The 20,742-nt window shown below is 47.5% G+C and overlaps 1 protein-coding gene and 1 long non-coding RNA gene across 12 annotated transcripts in view; one reads left to right on the forward strand and one right to left on the reverse strand.

The window, feature by feature from the left end:
- Nucleotides 1–7,674, forward strand: part of PDYN (prodynorphin) — an 87,775-nt gene extending 80,101 nt beyond the window's left edge. For all 11 annotated transcript variants that reach the window (XM_072943934.1, XM_072943943.1, XM_072943937.1 and 8 more), the window contains 2 exons: nt 3,931–4,075; nt 5,490–7,674. In XM_072943934.1, coding sequence (XP_072800035.1) covers nt 3,931–4,075; nt 5,490–6,131 — 787 coding nt within the window. In that variant the 3' untranslated portion in view covers nt 6,132–7,674. The remainder of the gene's footprint in view (nt 1–3,930; nt 4,076–5,489) is intronic.
- Nucleotides 7,675–9,398: 1,724 nt separating this feature from the next.
- LOC140687259 (uncharacterized) lies at nt 9,399–10,423 on the reverse strand. Its single transcript, XR_012061444.1, has 2 exons — nt 10,062–10,423; nt 9,399–9,952 (listed from the first exon to the last, which is right to left on the reverse strand). It is a non-coding gene; the product is annotated as an uncharacterized lncRNA (long non-coding RNA).
- Nucleotides 10,424–20,742: the final 10,319 nt, after the last annotated feature.

The raw sequence follows: 20,742 nt of genomic DNA on the forward strand, positions 1-20,742 counted from the left end.
TTCCTCTGGGGACACAAAGATGTGAGTCAGAAAAATTCAAGCCAGGTTTCTGAGGGATCCAGGGTTGCCTGTTTACTCACTCACACACTTGTGTGGAGCTCTTGTTCTCATTCTAGCCCCGTGTTCACCACTGGGGACATCATTCATTCATTCATTCATCCATCCATCACTCAAACGTCCCTTGTTTTCCCATCACATTAGAATGAAATGCAAACACTACCTTGGCCTACTAGGGCTGACACCATCTGGCCTGTGCCCACATCTCTGCTTTCTCCCCGTCTCCTCCCTGATGCTCCCACACCCACCTGGCTTACTTGTCATCTTCAAACACAGCACACTCTCACCTCTGGACTCTGCACTTACAAAGTCTGCCCTGACAGGGGACTCAGGAAGAGGCAATTATATGGTAGAGCCACACAGATAGCTGTGAGAGCTCAAAGAGGGGGCCTAATCCAGGCAGACTTCCTGGAGGAGGCAGCTGAAGCTGCATTTCATCAAAACTCAGAGACACATATGGGACTGATCACAGGGCCTAGCAAACAGTGAGCGCCTGGTCAATGGCAGCAGGAAAGCCCTGGCTAAGGTGGGAAGGGACACAGGCAGTGGAGAACCCAGAAGCAGGGCAGACTGGCATTTTGGAATTGTCCTCTGGCTGCTGTGTGGAGGGTGTCTCAGGGGCAACATTGGAGGCTGCTCTGGAGCCAGGAGGGAGGAGCTATAGTCTGGGGAGGAAGTGCATTGAAGGGACTGGGCCATGGGCTCCAGAGCTCAAATGTTTGTGTGCAAATTCCAGCTTTGTCATTTTCTAGCTCCAGTGTCGTGGCAGGTGTCTTAACTCTGTTTTCTCATCTGGAAAGTGGGCGTACCAGTAGGAGCCAACACACAGAGTTGCTGTGAGCATAAATGGGTTCATCGGGAGAATTTCTCAGAGCATCTCAAGTACTCAACAACCATCCGATCCACTAGAGCTATTATGATTAAATATAAAGTTAGTGGATGAGAGGAAAGGATGCTGATGTTACTTTTGCCAGGGACAAAAAGACCTCAAATTGAGCTTCCTACCGTAGCAGCCAGACTGTGCGAAGCTCCTGGCCAGGAGTTGGAGGGTGGTACAGCTGCCCCTCCCTCAGTGGGTTAAGTCACTGCTAATCTTGTGTCAAGCCAGCCCAGCCATCACTGATGTGACAGAAAACAGGAGCTGCCTGCTTTGTATCTGCACAGAAATGGCACCGCTCACTCGCCTGGAACCCAAATCCGCTCAGCAGTTGATAGAGCGTGAGAGAAACTCAAGGAAGGAGAGAAGCGTGGGACTGACACAGGTCCACCGCCCTGAGGTTTCTCCTCTGAGCCTTCCTGCTTAGGGACGCAGACCTAGTCCAGCCTCAAGAGAGGTGGACAAGCTTGAGTTCTCTCCTTTAATTGCTGTGTGACCTCAGGAGATTTACCAAACCTCTCTGAGCCCCAGCTTTCTCATCTCTGAAGTGGGGATAATGATGCCTACCTCTCACAGCTGGCAGGTGGGTTGTGTAGAATATACGAGGAAAGGCTCTGTGCACAGGGCCCTCTGGGTCTCACAAAGGGCTCAGCTATTAATAATCAAAGTTGTCTTAGAAATTGTAGTCATTAAGGGCACACGGGTGGGGAGTCAAACAGAATGGACCTTGCCCCCCAGTTTCACCACTCACTGGAGGGCACAGGGAATTCACTGAACTGGAAGTGCTACCTCACTGGGGAGGAATAAGTGAGATGATGGACGTGGGGATTTAGTCAAGGCCTGGATCACAGTAGGTGCTTCATCACTGGTGGCGGAGATCATTGCCAGCCAGGCTCTGGAGGGAAACCTACTGTGTGCTTTGAGACCAGCTACTCTGGGTTACAGCGTGGGGCCCTGGGGCCACGGGTGGAATCTCCAAACCCCTGTATCCCCTGAGCAAACAGGGCAGCATGCAGGACGGGGAACTCAGAAGAGCGAGGGAGGACAGCAGTCTCTGAGAGCAGCGGTACAGGCATCAGGCCACCAGGACCAGGCTGCGAGGAGCACGGAGGCCCTGCCTGGGGCGGGGCTCTCAGGGGAAGTCCTCACTTCTAGCTTGGAGTTCTGCACCGCGCTCCCATTGGATGGCTTTGAGTCTCAATATTTGGTTTATAAGGAGTTAACTATGAAAGGGACAGTTTTTGTTTTTTGTTTTCTGCTTTAGTTTGAGGGGGTTGGTAATTAGCGTATTTATTTATTTATTTATGGATGCACTGGGGACTGAACCCAGGACCTCATGCACGCTAGGCATGCACTTTACCACTGAGCTATACCCTCCCCTCGGGACAGCTTTTTTTGTTTTGTTTTGTTTTTTAAAAAAATTTGGGTGGGGCAGGTTTATTTATTTACTGATTTATTTATAAGTGGGGATATTGGGGATTGAACCCAAGACCTCATGCATGCTAAGCACACACTCTACCACTGAGCTATACCCTCCCCGTGAGACAGCTTTTAATAGACTATTTGTGAAGCATTCTTTCATCTGCCTAGTATTTGTTGAAGACCTACAGTGTACTGGTCAGGGTACAGCAGGGACAATGCCAGTAAGGGTCTATGCCCTTTGGGAGCTAATATTCCAGTGGGGGAACGGTAATGAGAACATTGACAACATGCACCAGACAATAGGACAATGTGAAACGGTGAGTGTTCCAGTGCAGACAAAGCAGGGGGATGCGAGAGAGACCCAGGAAGCCAAGTCACAGACGGGGTCAGCAAACGCCTCCCCAGGCACATGACACTTAATTCATTCAATTACAAGAAGAAGTGAGCCCTGTGAAGATCTGAGGCCAGAGCCCTGCAGATGGAGAAACAGGAACTGCAAATGCCCTGAGGTAAGGGCAAGCCTGGCATATTTGAGGAACACAGAGAAAGTATTTCAGAGACAAAAAGAGGATACAGCTCCTGCCTTCATGGAACCAAAGTCTGAAGACTCACATAGTTAATCATCCAGAGTGGGATATTTTCATGGAAGAAGCACAAATTTCTGGAAAAACACAGAGGAAGAACATCCCATCTAGCCTAGTACGTCAGGGAAAGCTGCCTGGAGGAGGTGATGTCTCCTCCAGGGCCTAAATGACAGGTAGCAGAAGAGAAGAGGAGAGTTTCCCAGGAAGAGGGGATAGCATGTACAAAGGGCCAGAGGTAGGGCAGGGCCTGATCCATTCATTAGGGAAATTACAGGGAACCCAGAGCTGAAGAGTTGGATGTAGGGATGAAATTGAGGGTGTCCCTCATTTAGGAGAAGGGCCAGGCCTGACCCAGCCTGATGGGTCTGATCCCAGGATTGATATGATGAGACAGGCACTACGAGGTGTGTAGAAGAGACCAGGGGAGGAGCTGGAAGCAGGGAGGCCAGCATGGAGACTGGTGAAGATGGAGCTCTGGCCAGAGCAGGCAGAAGTGCTGGGGTGGAGAAGGTCCACAGCAGAAAGGACTGGGCTGGGGACAGCCTGGAGTGCAGGAGAGAAGGGCAAGTGAGGGAAGGCCCAGAGAACACAGAAAAGCAGGTAGACAAGTGTCTTCTGGCTTGGTGGGTTCTGAAGTCTGGCAGACTTCCTAGCTGTGTGAGCAGTCATTTCTCCTCTCTGAGCCTCAACTTCCCCATGGCACTACCCACGTTAAGAGTCTTGTGCAGATTGAACGTGACCACACAGGAAAGCTCCTAGCACACAGCAGGCACACAGCCCCTGGTAGCGCCCTTCCTGGACTGTTGGCCTTACGCACCCGCTGCTCCTCCCTGGGCCTCTGTTGGTTGGACTGTGGAATGGGAACAAGAACGCTTGCCCTGCGGTGCGGGGCTGCCAGCAAAAGTTGATGAGATGGCTTTGCAGGCTCAGGACACACCCCGCAGTGTGGGCGACCACGGATTTCATTTTCTCTTTATCTCTCCCCGGCAGGAAGAGCCAAGCCAGAATGGCGTGGCAGGGGCTGGTGCTGGCTGCCTGCCTCCTCGCGCTCCCCTCCGCCACAGCGGACTGCCTGTCCCGGTGCTCCTTGTGTGCCGTGAAGACCCAGGATGGGCCCAAGCCCATCGACCCCCTGGTGAGTTTCAGGCAGGGCTGCTCCACGCCCAGGTCCTGGCACCCGTGCGAGGAAGGGACCGCCTGTGTGTGAGCCCAGAGAGGGACGGTCCCGCCTGTGCAGGGCATGTTCTGTCCTGGGTCCGCCTGCACGGCAGGGGCTGCTGTTCTCCAGCTCCCGTCCCCACCCCAGACCTCGCCACCGTGGGCTCCCTCGGGTCTGGGGCAGACACTTAGGTTTCCAGGGAGCCGGTTGCCTGGCAACAAGGAGCGTCATTCAAGAGGCAGGGCTGACTTCAGGGGTCAACCACACTACATGAACTTTCCAGGGCTGCTTGCACCAGGCTGATGGGCACCCCCAAGTCTAGTCACTCCCATGGAAGGAGCTCTTCCCACCACCGCTGGATGCCAGGATCTGGTTGTCAGGATCCGAGCCTGACCCCTCTCCTGGGACTTTAGCACCTCTTGGCCGGCTTTGCTGGCTTTACTTTGAGTCAAGCTTCTCCCTTTGACTCTCCCGTGACAGCAGACCAGCCGGGGCAGAGGTGCAGGGTGTGGCAGACAGAACACAGGCTTTGGTTCTGCCACTTTCTAGTTCCATGACCTTGGAACCCCCTTCTCTGTGCCTGTGCGGAAGACGAGGAAACAGACGTGGGGAGGTGAAACAGCTTCCCCAAGGACACACAGGAAAGCTGTTTGCAAAATGGGTTTGGTTCCCTGAGATGATGATACAAAATATTAAATATACAATTCTAGCCGCTCTTTCTTGAGACGCACACGACAACGCACTGGGTGCTGCCCATATATGATCTCAGGAAAGCACAGTGGTTAAACATGAAGACTCATGGCATTAGAACCTGGGTCCAAGTTCTGGGACTGTGCAACGCTGCAATGTGGTCATCAACATCATTCTAATGTTTGAATTCTCCCTACTCTTAAGAAGTAGATACTGTTATCTCCCCAGTTTGATGAACTTTCAAACATGCCCTCATCTGTGTTCTTTCCACCATTCTGCTTGGCTTCTGTCCCTCTCTATGAAGTGTTTGCAGCATCTTTCACACCTAGGAAAGGTTAGGAGAACCAACTACTCCTTCTGGAGTCAGAAGTAAAAGATTACTGGTGAGCGTAGCAGAGCACTACGGGAAGATCTTACTTCCAGTTTTGGCAGTGTCACCTGTGGCCGTGTGTCCTTGGGGAAGCTATTCACCTCTCCACGTCTGTTTCCTCATCTTCCGCACAGGCACAAAGTCATCTACCTTTTTACTGCACCATTGGGAGCATTAAAGTGGGCATGTTAAAGTGGGCAGCCTGGGGCTTAGTAATGGCTTTTTGATTATCTCAGACACTAAACAGGGGACTTTCTGGGGCAGGAGCTTGTGGTTTGATGATTTGCTAGGGGTGGCATTACCACTGTGGTCTTGGGGGGTCTTTTGCAGATTTGCTCCCTGGAATGCCAGGCTGCCCCACAGCCTGCTGAGGAGTGGGAGAGATGCCAGGGACTTCTGTCTTTTCTCACTCCCCTCAGCCTCGGGCTTGAGGGCAAGGAAGACTTGGAGAGCAAGGCCGCTTTGGAAGAACGCTCTAGTGAGCTGGCCAAGCACGTGGGGCCCTTCTGGAAGGAGCTGGAAAAAAACCGATTCCTCCTCAGTACCCCCACAGAGGAGAATGCTCTGAGCAGGAGCCTGGAGGAGAAGCTCAGGGGTCTTTCCGGCAGGTTAGGGGAGGAAGCAGACTCTGAGCTGCTGGGGGACACCCAGCCAGATGACAGCACCATGGAGGCTGGAGCGCTGGATTCCGATGAGAAACACCCCAAGAAGCAGGTCAAACGCTATGGGGGCTTCTTGCGCAAATACCCCAAGAGGAGCTCAGAGGTGGCGGGGGAGGGGGATGAAGATGGGGATAAGGTGGGCCATGAGGACCTCTACAAGCGCTACGGGGGCTTCTTGCGGCGCATCCGTCCCAAGCTCAAGTGGAACAACCAGAAGCGCTATGGCGGTTTTCTCAGGCGCCAGTTCAAGGTGGTTACTCGGTCTCAGGAAGACCCTAACGCCTACTATGAAGAGCTTTTTGATGTGTGAACCCCTCCCCACCACGGAGTTGAGTCAGGAGCTTCCCCTGACGCCCTTCCAGATTGGAAGGCACTCATTCATCCTCCCCTGTGGCCCCCCACCCCATCCTCAGTTCAGCATTTTCTACAAAACATTTAAGCCTAGCCTGCCTGTCTTCTGCAGTGTTTGTCTGGGGTCAGTGAGGGGTGAGAATGGAGGGTCCCCTCTCCCGTAGGCTTAATGCTTGGCTCTGCCCCTATGCTTCTAAAACTACTGCCAGCAGCAGCTTTTAGTATCAATCCCTCCACCCCATTCATGTGACTCCCCACTTCCTGGAATCCAGACGGACTTCTTGATCCCTCTGGATCTATGATCTCCAAACTTTACTGCTCAATGCTTCTCTCGGAAGAAAAAATGAGCATACCCCCTCCCACGCAGACATATTCATTTATATGGTAAATATGTATCATAAACATACAAAAGAGAAATCTAAAACAAGATAGATAAACAAATAAAAATCCTAACATTTTATTCTCACACCTCAAAAGATCCACCTACATGTGGAGACCGTGTTTTAGGTAAAAAGCTCAAACAGTGCTTTTTTATTGGAGCAGGAATTCCTACACTAGGGTTCAGTCTCCCAGTGGGTTAAATGTTTGGTCAACGTACTCTGAGTTCTCTTTGTTTAGAAACACACCTTTTGAAGAACCCAGTTCCTGGATTCCAGTCCGTGTCGGTACCCTGGACAGCGCCCAACTCCTCACAGGAGGGGAAGGGAGTGAAAATCCCTTTCCGAAATGGTTAATGAGAGCAGCTCTCCTGAATGCTGAAAGGACCAAGGAGGGAGCGAGGCAAACCAATTTGTTCTGTGCAACAGACTCAAAATGTGGACCGGTTCCCTCAGCCCTCATTAAACTAATTAAACTGATTGGTATCACACTCCAACCCCAGGATGAACTGAAGCTGAGTCAAGTTGATGAGGTTAAGCACAACCGTGTTCTTGAGCAGCTGAATCTGCTGCCAAGAGTCCAAGCCATCTGGCCAAACATATGCATTGGGCATTGGGTAAGGGAATCCAGAAGCGACAGCTAGAAAGAGGAAAAGGCCCTCTTTATCCCCCGTGATGATTCTTTCCTCTTAATGCCTCCAAGTGAAACCACAGAGAGGAATGAAATGATTAAATGCTTGAGGCCAAATGAGTTCCCTTGATTCAGATAACCCAGAATCAGAGACAGGGACCTCCCGATGCTTTGGTTTCAGTCAGAGTCCTCTCTTCTGTCTCTTTGTCTGTCTCTTTCTCTCTGCCTCTCTGAATCTGTCTCTCATTTGTCCCCAGGCACTATGGTTTGGTTTGTGGATCCAGGAGGCTGGCCTGGATAAGGGAGGAAATGAACTTGAGTTTGGTTATTTTGTATAAGACGCTATTGAGCTCACATCTTCATGCCCAACCCCCAGGCCTCTCATGATGTTCTGAAATGTATAGATTGTTTTAGAGTTACTTTGTGTGCTTTTTGAAAATCCCATTTATGCAATTTACTTGGTATTGCTTAGTCCTCAACAAGACTGTGTTGTTTCCTACTTCTCCAGTACAATAAATAAAATAAAGATACTGATGACTTGGGCTGTGCGTGTGTGTGTGTGAGTGTGTGTGTGTGTGTACCTCAGCCCCAAGAGTGAAAAGACCATTTGCAGGAAAGAGTACTGTGGAATGAAAAAAATACACACACACACACACATTCAGATTAGAAAACTAAATATAGGCTAATAGAAAGAACACAAACTTTAGAGTGCCATGGCCCTAAATTTGAGATCTGTGTGGCCTCAGGTAAGTCACTTGACCTCTCTGAGCCTTTGTTCCCTCCTCTGTACAATAAAGACAATAGTACCAATTGTGTAAGGTGGCTGTGAAGATTAGGTGCGATCAAATATCTAAAGGTCCTAGGACATAGTAGGCACTCAGCAAATGAGGGTTTCCTTTCCAACATTGTCTTAAGGGACAGTGGCAAAGCTCAAAGATCAAGCAACATAGTGGGGAGAGGAGGGAGGGGTGCTGTCTCCTATGCTGGGTGACCAACTGGAAGGGAGAAATGTTTCCAGACAAAGGGGAGTGTGATAAGGATGAAGAACACTCTAGAGAATGGCTGGCATGGTGTCCTTTACTAAAATGACATCTCTCATGAAAAGGCATAGATGAGATGTTTTTAAATATGGCTAGAAGATTCAGTGGCTACAGACTTCATGGGTTCCCATTGGACATTGGCTTTCTGAGTGACTTCATAGAAAACACAGAGTCAGAGAGATCTCATTCATTCCCTCATTCTTTCAACGAAGTGGTAATTGAAGCCTTTGGCCAGGTGCTGGAGGTACAGGAAAACAAGATGGACAAGGTCTCACCTCTTGTGGAACTTACAGTCTAGTTGGGGAGACAGAAATAAACACATAAACCAAAATATAAATTAAAAATAAATTAAAATTAAAGTTAAAATATAGGACATTTTTTAAAGGAAACAATTGGGATTTGGTAATGGATAATAGGGGTGGGGAAGGAATCTCTGTAGGGTATTCAGGAAATCTTTCTTGAGGAATATTTCATTTTTGATATTTGTAGGATCATCAAGTTGGAAGGAACCTAAGATTGGGATTATTTCCTCCAACCATCTCAAGTAGGTTAAAGAAGCAAACAAACAAACAAAAAACCAGGTATTTGTTGATTCACACAAAAGAAAGATCCAAGATACTTAGCTTCAGGAGGAGCTTGTTCCAGGGGCCCAATAAGGACACCAGAACCTCTCTGTCACTAGGCTCTTCTCTCCCCTGTGTTGGACTCATTCTAAGACTCCACATGCTTTTAGGATGGCTGACAGCATCTCCAGGCTATACCAGGCAGACTCGAGTCCAGCATGCATGCTTTCACAGCAAATCCCAATCAAAGTTTCATGGCACCTCATGAATGGGTCAAACGTCCAATCCTGTGCTAATGCCAGTCATTGTAGACAGACAGATTAATGTGATGCTCTGATTGGTCAGAATTAAACCATGTGGTCACTGGATCCAGAGCTGGATTCAATCCAACTCAAAGTAGTTGGACTAGGAGTGGGAAAGGGGGTAATTTTCTCAGAGGGAAATTGGTTCCCAGTAGGAGAGTGAATGAATGCCAGCCCACCAAACAGTAGACATTCACCACTAGTGAGTGAGGGTGGCCTGGGGGTGGGGGGGACTAGGGCCAACTAGAGGATGTGCGATGGGAAATGTGGGCTCAGAGTAGCCAGATTTGATTTTTAAGAGACTGTAGAAATATGAGTTTGCAGTTTTATTTCAGTGTAGGCAAGTAATTTTTTTTTTTTTAAAGTACTGAGCAGAACAAACAGTAACATGTTTGGGATGAGACAGACTAGTCTCAGCACAATTTTGTGACCTTTTGTTTAATGAGAAACACTTCTTTTTTTCTTTTTCAGTTTTCCCCATATGGTATGGTTTCCAGAATGCTGTTGTCCTGGACTCCCCTTTTGGATGCATTTCACTTGGTGAAGGAGAGCTGCCCATACAAGCTGGAAGGAGCATGTCCAGGGAGCCATCACAGATACCTGGGCTCAGATCCTACTTCCCTGGGCGCCTCTGGGCAGGCCACTGCACTTGACTGAGCCTCACTTTCCAAACTGTCAAACGGGGAGAAAAAGACCGACTTCTCTGGACAGAGGTTAGGGTTCAGTAACGTAAAGTCTGTGATACACTTGACCCACAGAGGTGTGTGACACTGGTCGCTGCCCCCTCTTGAAGGGCGGTGCCTCTGATTATGGTCTCCTAGGTGTCACCTGAGCAAGGCGCACACCTATTGAAATGACACAATCCTCCTGGTAGTAAGGAAAAGATGATATTAACAAAACTAGTTTTAAATCAAGCTGCAATATACATGCTGTAAAGTGAACTTAATCTTAAGTGTGTAGCTCGATAGAGTCTTACATATGTACACACCCACGTGATCACCACTCACATCACCATATAGGACATTTCCAGCATCCCGGAGGGCTGAGCTTTTTTTTTTATGAGCTGTTTGTGGTGATGGAACGCAAGCCCAAGGAAGAATTGGAATGAAAACATCACAGGCCTCGTGGAGTTCTGGTTCTTTGTGCATGTCACCAAGGCCACTGGGCAGTGATCAGAGAGCAGGCGTTGGTGAAGGGATGCTGACAACCCGGTAACCTTCAGAAAGCATGTGACTAATAAGCATGCGGTTTCCACGACAACGCAGTACACCATCGCCAGCAACGAAAGTCTTGTCATAATGATGACAATTCATAATGATCCCTGACGTTTGGCTTATCCCTCCCCCACCCCCCAACTCCAAGCCCTTCACACAAACGGGCCCAGCGATGGGACTTGTCTGTTAATTAGAGGCCCCAAAGCTGAAGACAACAAAATGCCCACAACAGTGTCAGGAACAATGGTGCCCTAATAGATGTCATTTTGGTATTTATGATTCATGCGTTGGGTCCCTGTCGCCTCCCATTATAGCTGCTGAGATTTATAACGGAGATTTATAATTACCCTTCTAGTATATAAATTTGCACGAAGCTGTGCCCCCACGCTATTTGTCTCGGCTCTAACTTAAGCCCAGCCCCACTGTTCTTCATCCCCAGGGCTCCTCTCATCCTTAATCACCTTTGAGTTTTGTCGTCCAAAACGCCCACCTGTCCCACTCTCACACCCCGAGGGACCCATCCTGGTGTTGGAGAGAGTGGGGGGAGGGCTTTCCTGTCACTGGTAAGATCCATGCGGCGTTTGGACTTGGAAAAGAAGCCCTGGGACTGAGAATCCGGGGACCTAGGGTCCGAGTGGGGTCGTGGCTCTGCTAACCAGCTGCGGGAGATGGGCTTTGAATTCTCCAGGACACAGATTTCTCTTCTCTAAAACCACGTGGATGATATTGTAAGGGGTTTTGTCCTTTCAAGACTGACAAGGAACACTTGCTCTTCTTTGGACTTAGTGTCAATGATCGATGCACAAAGCAAAGGACCCTTGGCTAACTCGTCTGAAATCGGGGGGTGATCATTCCTACCCTGGCAGGTAGTTGGTGGGGGTGTCACATGAGAAGACACGAGGACCACGGCCCAAAGCTGTTGTGCAATCAGTGTGAATCCCCTCCCCACCCAAATTCATCTGATCACTTGATGAATGCTTCCTGTTGTATACCCTGCACTGGGGTAGAGGCGGGGGATGCCGTGGTGATTAAGCAGAATCTCTACTTCATGGGGCTCACTTTCTGAGGGGGAGACTAGTCGCCTAGAAACGAAGCAATGGGTCGATGTCTCAGGTGGGTATGAGTGCTGTGCGGGAAGATGAAAGGGCAGGGGGATGCTAGTGATGACAGGCCGGAGGTGTTACTTAGAGGGGTCACAAAGACCTCTCGGAAGTGGGGGTATTTGATCAGAGATGTGTAGGAGGTGGGGGGATCCTTGTGGGTGTCAGTGGGCAGGGTGGCATTCTAGGCAGGGGAACAGCAAGTGCAAAGGTCCGGGGGAGGCTTTGTGGTTGTGTAAAGAAGAATAAGGAAGCAAAGGGGACCAGTGAAGGCAGAGGGTAGGAAACAGGAGCACACAGGGACCAAATCGTGTGGGTCTCTCGGATCTCAGCACTGGGTCCCAGTTTACATCATTACCCTGTGGGATTGGCAGAGCCCCCTTTACCCTAAGAGTGCCCTGGTTTGGGCAGTATATGACATTGTTGCCCAACTCTGGGCCAGGAAAGGACTTGGACTTTTTGCCTTGGATAAGAGGGAACACTGGAGGGTTTTAAGTGCATGAGGGACATTATCTGACTGGGTTTGGGGGATCAGGCCGGATGCCTAGTGGAGGGCAGGCTGCAAGGAGCTGCAGGAAATGTTCTGTGGTCCTCTTGGCAAACAGCATCCTCCAAAGTGAATGTGAGAAATGCAGGCTACCAGGAATGACATGGGGGCTTTTTTCCCTTGGAATCAAGGCCCCAGACACAATGTTCTCTCCTTACCAGACATTGACAGATATCAGGACCATGGTCAGGCAGAGGCGCGCTCTCGGGGCTCGGCCAGTGGAGGTGGTGGTGGGTTGCACTTAAGAAATCCGTCTGCAGAAGCCAGCTCACAGCAAACACTCGCCACCCCTTCCCCATCTCAACCTTGAGAAACGTAGTCTTGGTATTTTGAGCTTTGATCTTTTGGGGAGAAAAGTCCCTGAATTGAGACTTGCTTTACATAAAAGATATGTCATTGCAAAGTATATAAATCGAATTTTTGCAGATCGAATTATATTTTAACACACTAGGGAATATGGCCAGTCAATTTTCTCATTGATTTTACAGATTACAAGTGTCTCTTGCCCACTTAGGAACATTTGAGATACTCAGAAAAGCATCAGAAAAGTATCAAATGTTTACTGAGCCCCTGGGCCAAGGCACAGTGGGGATCAAAACGTGTATAATCTTTGCCCTTAAGGGGTTTACAGCTCAGCAGGGAAGACCTCAGAGAGCAAGGAGCTCTGAAAAATAGAGTTACTCTGGGGAGGAGTGTGTAACAAACGGAGCTGCAGGTTTGGGAGAGTGAAGGGAGGGTTTTCAGTGGAAGGACCAGCACGGACAGAGGTGAAAGGAACACTTTGTGCATGAGTCTAGAGGAAAGCCAGGGTGCTGTGCAGAGACGTGGAGAGGAAGCTTGATCACACTAGACCTGTAGGCCATGTTATGGTGGGTGGGCTTTGTTTCAAGAACAAGGGAAGCAAGTGGAGGATTTTAAGCAAAGAAATGACATGGTCAGATATGCTTAATCAGAATTTTCTGAAACAAAGTCAGGCATAAATATTTATACATAAACCTACAACTAAGAAAAAAAAATACCACCTTTGACCCCATCTCTTAGCTGCAGTCACTGTTGTGGTGTGTTTCCTCCCAGGCTGGTTTCTTTGCTTGTCTCTGAGCACTGAATGATATGCCTTTCTCATTTAAAGTGATACGTCTTAGCATTTTTTTTATGCATTCTTCATAAGTGTCATTAATAAATCTACATAATCATAATAGTTCACAAACTGGATACACATAATTTACTCAAGCGTCTCCTGATGGGAGGAGGACTGAACATCATGTCTGGGACATTGCCGAGATGGTGCCTTGCTCTGCTGTCATTCTTAATAGCACTTCTTTCCCTTTTCAGAGAGTCCTGGATGAGGAATTATATGGCAACCTTTCCAATGGGATGAACATTTGAGTTGTTTATACTATTACAAATGGTATTTTTATTGCTGCTGTGAATCACCCTATGATGAATATATTTCAGCCAATCAGCTTAAACAAACCACAGAATCAAAACCAGCTCTTGCTGAAAGGACCCACAGAATCTGCCTGGTTGTGTTTCTCAAACTTCAGACATCCACATACCATCTGCACAGCCACTCACTGCCAATGCTGTCCTGCATTTAACAGTTTCCTTGAATTTAACTTAGTTTTTAAAAACTTCTAGGAATGAATTGATGAAAGAAGGAAAGGTTATGCTACTACCATAAGTGGAAAGCCCATATTGTGTTGTATTAATAGAAATGATATAACAATCGTTCAAAGAATAAAATTGTGAGGGACCAGCTCTGGACCAAGCCTGCTAGAGACAGACAAGAGAAGAGGATGCTTTGCAAGCATTCAGGAAAGGTGAAGACTCTAGCATTCATCAGAGGTTTTCCCTTTAGTAAAATAACAAAGTTTCAAAGAAAGTTATAAATCCTCTCCTTCAGGCTCCCAGTGGTAAATCTGGGCCCATCATCACCAGAGGGAGTGGCTTTCTTTGAGGGCTGAGGTTGTTGCAGCAAAGTGTGTTACAGCTCAGTGTCACAGCTCAGTTGTGACAGCAACCTGGATCCGGACGAGAGACCAAGCAGCACTCAGAGAGTTGGAGAACTTAGGTTTATTATGCCAGCAGACCCAGAGGAGTTAACACTCCAAGCTCTGGACCCTGTCTATAGGTTTACACAGGCTTTTATAGGCTGCCAGGCTATACTTGACAACATCATATGCAAATAAGGTGTAACTAAGTTGACTAATTAAGAATGAGCTTTGTAGAAATGGACCAATCAGGAGTGATAGAAATGGACCAATCAGGAGTGAGCTCCATGCAAATGAGGCACTACAAATGGACCAATCAGGAGTTAGCTCAGGGAACCAATAGAATCTTAGGGGTAAGTTCTGCTTTCCTAGAAGTAAGCCCTTTCAGAGTTAAAAAGCGAGATGATGCCGCTGGGCCAGGGAACCGAATGGTGCTGGCAGGAGAGTAGTGGCCTTGCCTGGGGTTACTTCCATCTTTCTCATAGGGCTCCCACCTCAAAGTAGCCTCAGATGATGGCTTTGTGCACTTGGCAATGAGTTTGGAATTTACTCCTAAGGGTTTGAAGTGTGGGAGCTGAGCGGTTATGCCCTCTTTCCATGGAATGAATGTTGCCCTGTACTGTCAATGGACTCACTCTCACTCTCATCCTCATGGGGACTCCTGTTCTCCTGGGGTTCACACTGTAAAGGATAAGATAGCGACAGTAAAGCCTCACTTAACTTTACACAAGTTAAGTGCTATCAGTGCTTTAATTTTTAAAAACCTTAATAGATTTTGGGGTTTTTTAGTTTTAGGGTTACAGGAAAAGACTGAATGAAAGTACAGAGTTCCCATACTGCTTCACCTCTCCCAATTCATAGTTTCCCCTGTTATTAACATCTGGCATTAGCAGTATGCGCTTGTTACAACTGATGAGCCAATAATGGTACATTAGTATTTGGGCTCTCTCTTTGTGCTGTATTTTCTATGAGCTTTTACAAATGTATAATGACACATACCCACCACTGTGGTATCATCTAGAATAATAGCTTCACTCCCTAAAAACCCCCCGTGCACCCCTCCATCCCTCTCTCCCCTAACCCGTGGCAACCACTGATCTTTCACTGTCTCCATTGTTTTGCCTTTTCCAGAATGCTATATAGTTAGAATTATACAGTGTGTAGTCTTTTCAGATTGCTTTTTTCACTTCCTTCCTGTCTTGTCATGGCTTGAGAGCTTACGTCTTTTTAGTTCTGAGTAATATCCCATGATCTGGATGTACCACAGTATTTATCCATCACTTGGACGTCTTGGTTGCCTCCAAGTTTTGGCAATGACGAATAAAGCTGCTATAAACATCTGTGTACAGGTTTTTATGGGGACATATGCTTTCAACTAAAAGCTTTAGTTTTTATTAAAGTTATAATTTAATTATTAAGGTTATTTTTCTTACCTTTAACTGGTTGGGGGAGGATGGAATAGGCTGCCTCTTTTGACAATATGGTCAGGGAAGGCCTCTCTGGGAGATGACTTTTAAAATGAGGCCTGAAGGGTGGGGAGGAGCCAGGGAACAGCAAGGGAAATGCCCTGAGCTGGGAACACACAGGGGCTTGAGGAATAGGGTGAGGCCCCTGTTGGGGGTGTGTAGTGGGAGTGTGGAGAGCTGGGCAGACCTCCAGGCTGCAACAAGCATATGAGATTTTATTGCCAGTGCTCTGGCATGTCATTCAGGGACTTAAAGCACAGAGTGAAGGGGCTGAAAATTGCAAGGTTTATAGATGGGGATCTCCCAGCAACCCCACGTGGTCTTCATTTACAGATCAGAAAATAGGCTCAGTGTGGGAGAGGGCTCACTGTCCTGGTTTAACTCAACTTCAGGGATGTTGTAGCAGAGATCCTGGAAAACAAGAGATGCAGAATCCAAAAGGAAGCCTCTGAATATCTGAGAGGAGCCGGGGAAGATAGCATGAATAAGAAACAGCCTCAGAATTCAATTAGGCTGTAAGGAGATTAGCAGAGGAAGTCGGCTTTGACCTCCCGGGCAGAGGGTGGCCAAAGCGGGGAGCATGTGGAGGGTTGTAGTTTCAGATCAGATTGGAGAATTAGGTAACGCATATGGCCAGAATCTAATTGTCTCGGAGACCAACCTCTTTAGAGGAAATGGAGTCCCTTGTTGTCATGGCAACCAATTGAAAAAGGGCTTAGCATGTCGGTCAGCAGCAAGAGAGAATCACCCTGGACACTGCAGTGTCACGTCCCAGCGTAAACGACTAGTCCACAGGTGCATCGGGACTGGGCTCACCCCAGACTCACAAGAATGGCTTCGACAAGAACAAAGTTTCCTTCTCATGAAGAAGTCAGAGGTGCACAGCCTAGGGCTGTGTTTTATTCAGTTTTTGCTGCGTAAACAAACTACCCTAAAACTTAGTGCCTGAAAACAAGGACCCTTTATTTATGCGACTCGGGGCAGGGGTGGGGCAGGGGTGGGGCAGGGGTGGGGCACCTCCCCCGCGGGCTTCTCCTGGGCTCAGCTAGAGGGCAGCCTGGCCTGCGAGGTCCCACTTGGCCTCACTCTCATCCTATACTGGCAGCTGGAGCCCCTGGCTGGGACCCTCATCCTCTGGTAGGCTAGACCGGCTTCTTCATGATGGGGCCTCGGGTCAGCACTCCAACAAGCAAACGTGGAAACTGTGAGGCCCCTTATGGCCTTGCTTTAGAAGTCACCCACGGCCAATTCTGCTGATCAAAGCAGGTCACAGGACAAGTCCAGATTCAGGGGAGGGAAATAGACTTTATCTCTTGATGGGAAGAGGGCAAAGTCACATAATCCAAAGCCACTGGGATGGAGGGATCTTCCCAAACAATCTGCCACAGGCTGAAGTGGACATTCTGCTCCATAAAGTCATCCAATCCTAGGATCCTTCCAGCTCACTGATCCAGCATCCCTATGTCTGGGACCAAAAGAGCAGCTAGATTCCAACCATCACACCATGGTCCAGGTGACAAGAGGGAGGAATGGACAAAAAAGAAGGGGAAAGTGCACACACTAGTTATCTCTTCAGAAAGGTTTCTGGAAGTTGCCTCTTAACATTTCTGCTTATACCTCACTCGCCAGATCTTAGTCACGTGGCCACACTTAGCTGCAAGGGAGGCTGGGAAATATTGTCTATATTCCAGGTGGCCAAATGTCAGCCCAGAATCTGAGGTTCTGTTTCTGAGAAGGAAGTGGGGCATGGAAATGGGGACGCAGCAATTTCTGCCACAATGTGAAACTTTGCCTCTAAAATGGCACCGCATACTGAAGGAAGTCCCCCCCCCATTCACTTAGGAGAAAACTGTCCCTTCACTATGCAAATGCCTGTAATCCTGCAAAGGTTTAGAAGTCAAACCCACATCATTGTGTATTTGGTATTTAAAGTATTCATAACATTAAAGAGATTTTTTTGGGCATATTAGAGTATGAACAAATTAGCCTTGTGACTCCAATTTAAAACCTGTAATTGATTTTGGACTCGTGATTCTTCTGTGGAGAAGTATACACATCTTCTTATACTAAATTTATAAACGATACCAGAATGTATAAGAGATCTTGAGATTCACTGTACATATAGCTTTTTAAATTAGATTTTCCTAAGTAGTTAAAGTACTTTGGAAAGTTTTGCCTGTCAGATCAGGCAATGGAAGTGTTTAAAAAAGGAAATTGAATGTATGAAGTTAGTAAGTCCTGTGTAGTGTTGAAGATAATTTAATTAACCAAGTTTGCAAACGGAATGGATCATTTAACTGAGTATGAGCGGACTGACCATTAATCAAAAGCCCCTTAAAAGTGACTGCATAGAAATAGAATAATGGTTTGTAAATTGAACTTAAAAGGTTAAGAATCACCAAGTTTTTTTTAAAGCTACTGCAATACACTAAATATTAATCAACTAACAAATACTCTCAGGGAACCATTTCTGTATACAAAAAAATCTTCCTGACACTGACATGCCCAAGCTCATTTGGGAGCTAAGTTGGGGGTTTTTGAGTGACCCCAAAGTTCTACTGGCTACCCAGTGATGCAGCGGGGTGGGGAGTATTAAGGGGATGGAACTGGCGGACACAGCACCAGACTGGATGGGGGACGGCAAGAGAAAAGGCATCAAGAATGAACTGCCTGCAGGACACACAGGTGTCTGAGCTCAGAGGGTCCACGCGGACTGCAGGAGCCCCGGGCACATCCCCACCATCCCATCTCACTCACCTCAACTGCCTAAGGTTACACATTGATCTTCACGGAAGGCTTTCCTTTGGAGAGAGGAATAAGGTCTTTGGGGACACTCGTGAAGAAGTGAGACTGGCCCCGAGACCCTCAGAGGAGCTCTGGAAGAAAGAGTGTCTCCAAGAGCCATCTCTGCACTCTGTGCCTGGGGAGGGGTGGATCCTGACCTCATCATAATCTGAAAACAATAACTGCCGACTTTTGTAGTCAGTGCTGTGGGAGCCACACCCAGTCCCCATTTCTGGCTGCCGCACCCCTTCCTCCTTGCTTTGAATGGAGGCACCATCGCTGTCCTCTCTCCAGAAAATTGCCCTCCCCTCAGCAAGTCTGCCCTCCCCCACCCCAGACCTGGGCTGCAAAAGACCAGCCCCTCACCTTGTGCGGGTGCAATTCATGCGCCAGAGCTCCCTTGGGATCAGGCTGATGCTAGTCCACAGCTAAGGCCAGTCTTGCTCAGTAACCAAGGTGGAAAGTGGCGCTGGCTTCCCACAAATCTCACGGGGGATCAAGTTTCCACCTGGACCCACAGCTTCCCCCTAGCCTGGACAGCCACCACCAAAAGCCCTGAGTGTTTGTGGAGTGAATGACTTGACTTATGTAAAGGGCCTGGCACACAGTAGGCCCTCAGTTTAGTTCCCATTGCCTCCTCGGAGGCCCAGTATCTTCCGTGATCCAGGGAAGCCTCAAGGAACATCCGGTTCCTCTGTAGTGACCTTACTCCAGCCTTCCAGGCTGTGTCTAGTCTTCATGGAGATCTTCACAGGGCAGGAGCTCCTTGGTCCAGCAATTCTGGGTAGATCTGCAAAGATGCTACATCCACAGGAGGTGGCAGCAGCGAGGCAGGTGGCCAGCAGCTCCCCCCAAAACCCCGGTGTCTGATCTGGGAGCGCCCCCTCGTGGTGAGACAGAGCAATACATGTTGAGGGAGCTTTTTCTCACCATCCAAGTGGTCTTGTGGTTCAAACTCCAGGAGACAAGAAAATGAGGATTTAAGACTGGAGCTCAGGGGCCTATTTTATATAAATAGGTGGTCGTTAGCACTAAGATGAGAGGCCTCAGTGCTTCCTATTAAAATAGGCTGTTCTTCAGTGCCTTCTTTTCTCTTTGGTTGCAAATGATTAAACAATTTCCTCTTAGCAAAGAAAAGGAAATAAGGATTGCCACAGCTCTCATCTGCACCCGTGGAGAGTGAGGTTGGGCAATTGGCTTCAGAAATTTGAGCCCCACTCGAGAACAAAGCACTTTTCTTTCTCCACCCACCCCATCTTTTCTCCATTCAAAATTTAAAATAAGATAAAAACAAGCCCAATTTATTTTATCCACCTAGCCCTGCCTGAAGCTCTGGTGGAAATTTTAAATAATAATGATGATGATAAAAGCAACAATAATAAACTATAAATGCTGAGGGCTCGCCACTAAGATTGAAATGCCTGAGGGGGTGGGTTAGCTCAGTGGTAGCGTGCAGGCACGAAGTCCTGGGTTCAATCCCCAGCACCCCCATTAAAAGAAAAAGAGAAAGGAAAAAAAAAAAAGAAAAAGAATAAAGAAATATCTAGTCTATGAGAATTACCCGAGTACAGACCAGAATCATTGACGGTGCTATGGGTTAAAATCAGCTGCTTAGATGTATAAATGAGAAAGCATGCTTCTGTGAGAGACGAGACATAGTAGGGGCTTTGTTAATTAAAAAATATATATATATATATGCATATATATATATACCCAGAATTATTTCAAGTAGTCCAAAAAGAGCGGGGGTACTGGAGTGAACTAACCTTTGTTAAGCCCCTGCTATTGCCAGGTGGCTCTGATTATTGCATCTTTAAAATAGTCTTGACAAAGACAATCTCCCATTTTACACAGGGGAAACGGAGGCTCAGAGAGGAACAGGATGAATTCAAAGTGACAGAATCGCAAAGGGAAGAACCGGGATTAGAATTCAGATCTTTTGAGGAAGCCTCAGTGTTTGCCACATCCCTGGGTCAACTGATCTACCAACATTCATTTGTTCATTCATGACTTTAACAGGTGTTACTGAGTACCCAGTAAGGACCAGACAGAGTTCCAAGTTATAATTACTTGTGGCTTAGATTACCCATGGCATTCACCACTTTTGTTCATCGACTCATTCACCCATCTACTTGTTCTTTTTAAAAAATTTGTTTATTTGTTTTTAATGGAGGTACCTGGGATTGAACACACGACCTCATGCATGCCGGGCATGTAGTCCACCACTGAGCTATACCCTCCCATCTATTTGTGCTTGGTTTTATTCATGCAAATAATTTATTTAATAATTTATCTATTAATTAATTCTCTTATTTCTCCATTTACTTATTCATTCACTCACTCACTCATCAATTCACTTGCTCTTCCATTTTTATGATTATTCACTTATTTATTTATTTGCCTACTCATTAGTTGCTCGTTCTCTTACTCCACTAATCATTCACTCTTTATTCATCTCTTCACTAATCCATACATTCACTTATCTGTATATCTCTCTATCTATCCATCTATCCATCTGTTGCTCCACCTATCCCTCACATATCCATTTATCTTTC

This window comes from Vicugna pacos, chromosome 19, assembly GCF_048564905.1.
Source record: "Vicugna pacos chromosome 19, VicPac4, whole genome shotgun sequence".
Lineage (NCBI taxonomy): Eukaryota > Metazoa > Chordata > Mammalia > Artiodactyla > Camelidae > Vicugna > Vicugna pacos.